General features: G+C 41.9%; 1 protein-coding gene across 1 annotated transcript; it reads right to left on the bottom strand.

Annotated features, from left to right (window-relative positions):
• Positions 1-5,800: 5,800 nt before the first annotated feature.
• Positions 5,801-7,505, bottom strand: LOC122648227 (the record flags this gene model as incomplete). Its single annotated transcript, XM_043841477.1, has 3 exons — positions 6,756-7,505; positions 6,000-6,617; positions 5,801-5,897 (listed from the first exon to the last, which is right to left on the bottom strand). Coding segments are annotated over exons 1-3 (1,465 nt in total), but the record flags the coding sequence as incomplete, so codon positions are not given.
• Positions 7,506-8,297: the final 792 nt, after the last annotated feature.

Here is an 8,297-nt window from a genome sequence, read left to right on the forward strand (position 1 = left end):
TGTTGAGGGTCGGACAATCGAATCGATACCTATTTTTGCATATGTTCATTTTCTGTTTAAAACCAGACCGGGAGGGTCGTTTGGGGTTATTTGGGGGCGTTTCTCTACTTTTTTGGTTTGGGATTATCTAAAAAGTATCCTTATCTCTTATTAGACGTGTGGATGCAATGTTGAGGGTCATGACCTACGAATCGATACCTATTTCGACATATGTTCATTTTTCGTTTAAACCTGACATGGTGGGTTGTTTGGGGTTATGTAGGGGCATTTCTGTACTTTTTTTGTTTGGTATTTGCTAAAAAGTTTCATTATCCCTTTTTAGTCGTGTGGAGGAGATGTTGAGGGTCGTGACCTTCGAATAGATACTATATCGGCATATGTTCATTTTCAGTTTAAATCAGACAGGGAGGGTCGTTTGGGGTTATTTGGGGGGCATTTTCGTACTTTTTTGGGTTTGGTGTTTTCTAAAAACTGTTCTTATCACTTATTAGACGTGTGGATTCGATGTTGAGGGTCGTGACCTTCAAATCGATACCCATTTTGACATATGTTCATTTTTGGTTTAAACCAGACTGGGTGGGTCGTTTGGGGTTATTTGGGGTCATTTTTGTACTTTTTTGGGTTTGGAATTTTCAAAAAAGTATCCTTATCTGTTATTAGACGTGTGGGTGCAATGTTGACGGTCCTGACCTTCGAATCGATACCTATTTCGGCATATGTTTATTTCGGTTTAAACCTGACATGGTGGGTTGTTTGGGGTTATTTGGGGGCATTTCTGTACTTTTTTGGGTTTGGAATTTTCTAAAAAGTGTCCTTATCTCTTATTAGATGTGTGGAGGAGATGTTGAGGGTCGTGACCTTCTAATCGAAAACCAGACCAGGTGGGTTGTTTGGGTTATTTGGTGGCATTTCTGTACTTTTTTGAGTTTGGTACTTGCTAAAAAGTGTCCTTATCTCTTGTTAGATGTCTGGAGGAGATGTTGAGGGTCGTGACCTTCGAATCGATATCCATTTCGAAATATGTTCATTTTCAATTTAAACCAGACCAGGTGGGTAGTTCGGGGTTATTTGGGTGCATTTCTGTACTTTTTTGGGTTTGGTATTTTTTAAAATCTGTCCTTATCTCTAATTAAACATGTGGCTGCGCTGTTGAGGGTCAGACCTTCGAATTGATACCTATTTTGGCATATGTTCATTTCTTGTTTAAACTAGACCGGGTGGGTTGTTTGGGGTTATTTGGGGGCATTTCTGTACTTTTTTGGTTTGGGATTATCTAAAAAGTATTCTTATCTCTTATTAGACGTGTGTATACGACGTTGACTGTCGTGACCTACGAATCGATACCTATTTCAACATATGTTCTTTTCATTTTAAACCAGACCGGTTGGGTCGTTTGGGGTTATTTGGGGGAATTTCTGTACTTTTTTGGGTTTGGTATTTTCAAAAAAGTGTCTTTATCTCTTATTAGACGTGTAGATGCGATGTTGAGGAACGTGACCTTCGAATCGATACCTATTTCGACATATGTTAATTTTTAGTTTAAACCAGACTGGGTGGGTCGTTTGGGGTTATTTGGGGGCATTTCTGTACTTTTTTGGGTATGGTATTTTCTAAAAACTATCCTTATCTCACATTAGATGTGTAGATGCGATATTGAGGGTCGAGACCTACGAATCGATACCTATTTCGACATATGTTAATTTTCATTTTAAACCAGACCGGTTGGGTCGTTTGGGGTTATTTGGTGGCATTTCTGTACTTTTTTGGGTTTGGTATTTTCAAAAAAGTGTCTTTATCTCCTATTAGACGTGTAGATGCGATGTTGAGGATCGTGACCTTCGAATCGATACCTATTTTGACATATGTTAATTTTTGGTTTAAACCAGACCGGGTGGGTCGTTTGGGGTTATTTGGGGGCATTTCTGTACTTTTTTTGTTTGGTATTTTCAAAAATGTGTCATTATCGCTTTTTAAACGTGTGGAGGAGATGTTGAGGGTCGTGACCTTTGAATCGATACCTATTTCGGCATATGTTCATTTTCAATGTAAACCAGACCGGGTGGGTCATTTGGGGTTATTTGGGGGCATTTCTGTACTTTTTTGGATTTGGTATTTTCTAAAAAGTATCCTTATAACTTATTAGACATGTGGATGCGATGTTGAGGGTCGTGACCTTCTGATCGATACCTATTTTGGCATATGTTCATTTTCTGTTTAAACCAGACTAGGAGAGTCGTTTGGGGTTATTTGGGGGCATTTCTGTACTTTTTTTGGGTTGCGGTTTTGTTCAAAGTGTCCTTATCTGTTATTAGATGTGTGGATCCGATGTTGAGGGTCGTGACCTTCGAATCGATACCTATTTCGATATATGTTCATTTTCGGTTTAAACCAGACCAGGTGGGTCGTTTGGGGTTATTTGGGGGCATTTCTGTACTTTTTGGGGTTTGGTATTTTCTAAAAACTATCCTTATCTCTTATTAGACGGGTGGATGCGATGTTGAGGGGTGTGACATTCGAATCGATACCTATTTTGGCATATGTTCATTTTCGGTTTATACCTGACATGGTGGGTTGTTTGGGGTTATTTGAGGGGCATTTCTGTACTTTTTTGGGTTTGGAATTTTCTTAAAAGTGTCCTTATCTCTTATTAGACGTGTGGAGGAGATGTTGAGGGTCGTGACCTTCGAATCGATACCCATTTCGGCATATGTTCAATTTTTGTTTAAACCAGACTGGGTGTGTCGTTTGGGGTTATTTGGTGGCATTTCTGTACTTTTTTGGGTTTGGTATTTCTAAAAAGTGTCCTTATCTCTTATTAACGTGTGGATGCGATGTTGAGAGTTGTGACCTTCGGATCGATACCTAATTCGGCATATGTTCATTTTCAGTTTAAACCAGACCGGGTGGGTCGTTTGGGGTTATTTGGGGGCATTTCTGTAGTTTTTTGGGTTTGGTATTTTCTAAAAACTGTCATTATCTCTTATTAGACGTGTAGATGCGATGTTGAGGGTTGTGACCTACGAATTGATACCTATTTTGACATATGTTCATTTTTGTTTTAAACTAGACCGGTTGGGTCGTTTGGGGTTATTTGGTGGTATTTCTGTACTTTTTTGGGTTTGGTATTTTCTAAAAAGTGTATTTATCTTTTATTAGACGTGTAGATGCGATGTTGAGGGTCGTGACCTTTGATCGGTACCTTTTTTTTCAATAGGTAAGTTGTGTGTATAGAAGAAGAAAATAAAGATACAAAAGAAGGCAGCCTTCTCCACCCCTTAGACAGACCTAAGGAGGAGGAAAAGGCCCCCAACCTCTAAGAACAAACCCCTCGTAACTACAAAGAAAAGACACCCAACCCAATCACGGAGGCCTAAACTGGACCTTACCACAAGCATCATCAAGGATCAGCCGCAACAGGTCGTCATGAAACTCAGGAGGGTACAAAATAGTTTCCCCATCCCCACAAATAATGGAAGCAATAAAATCTGCCGGCTGGTTCAATTCCCTCCAAACATGTCTCACTTCATAGCGAGTCAAGTAGTTCAGACTAGAGATGATCTCGGCTTTTCAAAACATAAACATTCCAAGGACAATCGAACACACCTATGAGAATCTCCACTTGCCAACTTCGAATCAGATCTAATAGAAACATGTCGAAGATTCCTTTCTAAACACAGTGCCACCCCCTGTGAATGGTTAACAACTCCATGCTAAGAACCGAAGCCTCCATACAAACCAACATAAGCCAGGATCGGATCTCCAGTGGTATTACGGATAAGACCACCATAAGCAGCTCTATCTCCTCTCAAGGACCCATCACAATGGAGCGTGACCAAGTGAGTGTTGGGTTTCGGCCAAGAACAAGCTTTGGGGGCCGAGACAGCCCACCGCACCTGGATCCCCCACATATCAACCAAGAACTGATTTCTGGGGGTATGGTCAACCAAAATCGGATAATGAGAGCCTTTAGTGACCACATCAAAGTTGATATCTTGAAGGATTTTATCATAAGACCTTGATTGATTACTAAAGAGGCGTTGATTTCTCTCCCACCAAACATGATAAACCGTCGCACAGAAGGCCAACTTGGGGATAACATCTAAATTGTTATTAGCACAAACCACATGAAAGAGCCAATTAACCATATCAAAAAGGCCAGCAGGTCCTTTACCACTTTGAGAGCACTTAGAACTAACCCTATCCCAAATGGTCTTAGAAAAGGGACAGTAAAAAAATAGATGAGCATGGCTTTCAAAACCCCCCCAACAGAAGACGCAATTCTGCCCAACTCCAATATTCCTTCTAATAAGTTGGTCCTTAGTTGGGAGCCCACCCATAAGACATCTCCAGGTAGTACAAGAATGCCTAGGTAGAAAACTAGGAAATCAAGCAAGGCTATGCCAAACCACCTTAGTAGCACTGCTTCTCGCAAAATCCCAAGCCGACTTAGTAGTAAAGAGGCCATTAGGATTTTCCTTCCAAACAATAAGATCCTCCTCCCCATTCATAATGGGGATACTAGGGAGATCCCTAGAAATTGTAATCAAATCAAAAGAGCCCTGGGGGGGGGGGGGCAAATGCCACATACCACCTCTAATAAAGTCCGATACCAAGGCAAGCCGGGTAGAACCAGCATCATACCGAACCCGATCCCCAAACCTTTTAATCAATACCCCTTTGGGATGCCAACTATCCAACCAAAGTCTAGTAGATTGGCCATTCCCAATAATATGATGGATGTGAGGCTCAACCAAATCTCTAAACTTGAGAACTTTTCGCCAAACCCAAGAGCAGTTTTGGGGAATCTTAACAGCCCAAATAGAGTCATTTTTTAGATAGCGGGCATAAACCCACCTAACCCAAAGACTGTCCTTTTTAGAGGCAATCCACCAAATTTGCTTAAGAATACCTGCCATATTCATATATGAAATTCTCCTAATACCAAGGTCCCCTTCAGTCTTAGGTTTGCAAATCCTGTCCCAAGAAATATAATGTACCTTACGATCAAGAGATGGGCCAGAGCAAAGGAAATTGGAGAAGATGGGTTCCAGCTTTCTCTTGAGAGCACCAGGCAGGCCAAAAATTCCTGACCAATAAATGTAGCAGCCTTGAAGAACAGAGCTCAAGAGTTGTAACCGCCCCGCAACAGATAAAAGACGAGCTTTCCAACCATTAAGCCTACTCCGCACCCGATCCAAAATAGAGGAGCAATCTGCAAAAGCCAGCTTCCGAGAGATGAGTGGAACACCTAGGTACCAAATAGGTAACTTGGTATCCACAAAATTCGTTAATTCCAAAAGTTGCAGTCTGGCCGTTTGGGTGAGGCCCCCTAAAATAATAGAGGACTTAGCCCTGTTGAGCTTCAACCCAGAGTAGGTATGAAACTCATCCAAGGCCCCCAGGCAGGCCGAAATAGAATCTGTAGTAGCCTTCACAAAGATCATCAAATCATCTGCAAAGATAAGGTGAGAGAGGTGGGAACTCTTGCATCTGGGGAGAAGACTGATTCTACTCTCAACCTCCAACTTCCTCATCAAGGCTGAAAACCCCTCCATAGCAATAGTGAACAAATAGGGAGAAATAGGGTCCCCCTGCCGAATTCCCCTTCCCCCTTTGAAATAGCTAGCCGGACTCCCATTTAAAAGAATTGAAAAACAGGGAGTGTCAACACAAGCCTTCACCCAACCAATGAACTTCTGAGGGAAACCCATTCTTTCCATCGTCTCAAACAAGAATTTCCTACTAAGGGAGTCATAAGCTTTATGAAGGTCAATCTTCAAAACTACTGTAGGGCTAGTACCTTTCTGCTCAATCCCTCGGACCACATCATGAAAGACAAGGATGTTGTCCACAATAGACCTTCCTTTGATAAATGCAGACTGGGAATCACTCACCACCTGCCCAACCACACCTTGTAATCTATTAGATAAGATTTTTGTAATGATCTTATAAAAAAGATTGCAAAGGGCTATGGGCCTATAACCAGCAAAGGAAGAGACATCCCCCGTCTTAGGAATAAGACTAATAAATATATCATTAATCGAACTAGGGAGGCAAGACTTACTGAAGAACCATTTCACTGCCAAAGTCAAATCTTCCCCAACCACATCCCAAGAATGTTTGAAGAAAGCAGCCCTAAACCCATCCGGTCCTGGAGCTTTTGAATTTTTCATAGCACACACAACCTCCATAATCTCCTTATTGGACACCCTACCAATAAGACTTCCCTGTTGAGAGAGGGAAAAGCCATTCTGCAAGGGGACTGAGTTAGGAAAACAACCACCATCCACCAAATCAGATCCAAACAACTTCTTGTAAAAAGAGACAGCTTCATCTTTAATTCGGCTAGGATCCTTAACAATGTCACCTCCTTCCCCTGTAATCTCGAGAATATGACTCCTATTCTGCCTACAAAGCATGGATTTATGAAAGAAACTATTATTACCATCCCCCAGCTGAATATGTTTCACCCTAGACTTCTCCTTCAAAAACTTTTCTTCAATGGCCAAGGCTTCCCATAATTTCACCTTAGCTTGAGTCTCCAAAGAAACCAGATTCGGGTCATCAGGGTGGTCCCTAAGATTGCATTGAGATTGGTGCAACTCAGCCTGTGCAGCCTTTACCGCAACAAAAACATCTCCAATGCACTCTTTATTCCATTTTTTCAGCTCTTTTTTAACATTCCTTAATTGGGCAGCAAACCTAATAATGGGGTTGAGTTGTAAGCTAACAGGCTACTCCCAGCCCTTCCGAACCATATCATCAAACCCATCTCTGCCAATCCAAGCTTCAAAAAACCTGAAAGGTTTAGGGCCAAAATTAGCCTCATCTAACACAGCCACCACTATAGGAGAGTGGTCAGAGAGACCAGGAGGGTGAAAGACAGCCTCTGAAGTTCTGAAGACATCCATCCAAGCCAAGTTTACCATCACCCTATCTAGCTTACAGCAAATTCTAGCATCTCCACTTTGCCTATTATTCCAAGTCATAGCTTCCCCTTTCCACTTCAAATCAATCAGCCCAGAGTCCTCAATAAAAGTGTTGAAATCATCAATAGCCTCAAACCGAATAGGGTCCCCACCAATTTTCTCATTATGATTTCGAATCACATTGAAACACCCTAAGACAGCCCATGGAGTGGCAATAGCACTAGCTAGTCTTCCAACATCCTCCCACAAATCCTTCCGGCCTGCCACCGTATTTTGAGCATACACTACGGTGCAAAGGAAGGAGACAACAGTTCCCCAAATCGACACCTTGGCATGAATAAACTGCTTAGTTTTCTGAATTTCTTCAACATTTAAAAAGCTCGGATCCCAGCCCAACCAAATCTGAATTGTATTATCAACCTCACCATTGTGTACATACTTCCAATCTGAAATAAAATTTTCAAAAATAGCACCACAATTATCCACCTTAACTTTTGTTTCCAGTAAACAAACCAATTTAGCCTGATGGTCTTTGCACACCTTCTTAATCCCCAGCCATTTAGTTGAGGCATTCATGTCTCTGACATTCCAAACTAAGCACTTCATTTAGAATGAAGGTTAGATCCGTCAGCTTCCCCTTTACTGGGTCCATCTCCCTTGGCATCACCTGACTCTTTCGGGTTTATGAGAACCCGTTGGGCCTGGAACTTACGTCCCCTCCCCGTGGCTCGGCCCAAAACAGAAATAGAACTAGAATTCAAATGAGCCATACCTTTCCCAGATTGCCCTTGAGATGATCGAATCTCCGCAGCTTGCTTCTTTAGTCTTTCAAAGTTTGCCGAGGGTTTGAAAGGAATAACCACTTTCTCCCCTAGCTTCAAGGGATATTCAACTCTATTGTCGCCTTCCCTAACTACCCCTGCCGCATCCACTAAAGGAGTCGGATCAGTTACCACCAATGAGTTTATGGCTGCCACCTCACCAACAACAGATATGGCATTAACCTCATCTGCCTTCACATTCAAGGCTAACGCACTAGAATCCCTCTCCACCAAATCAGACTTTGCATTAATATTCAAAAAAGAAATCCCATCTTTAGAAAGTGAGTGCCCCCCATGATCCTCTCCATTCACATTTGGAATCATAGCTAAAGGTTGGGGAACGAAATCATCTTCCTCCACATCTGTTCCTTCAAATAACTCATTGCCTAATAAGATTGCACACGATTCTGAATCCAGCATCATATCATCCGGGTCATAGTGAACCTCCCCCGTAAGATCTTCCAACAAGGCAAAGGCATTGGAGTGAGCCAGCCCCTTAGCCTTAGACTGCTCCCCAATCTTTAACACAAAAGATTTGAATCCCTTC

The sequence above is a fragment of the Telopea speciosissima genome, unplaced genomic scaffold (assembly GCF_018873765.1).
Source record: "Telopea speciosissima isolate NSW1024214 ecotype Mountain lineage unplaced genomic scaffold, Tspe_v1 Tspe_v1.0620, whole genome shotgun sequence".
Taxonomy (NCBI): domain Eukaryota; kingdom Viridiplantae; phylum Streptophyta; class Magnoliopsida; order Proteales; family Proteaceae; genus Telopea; species Telopea speciosissima.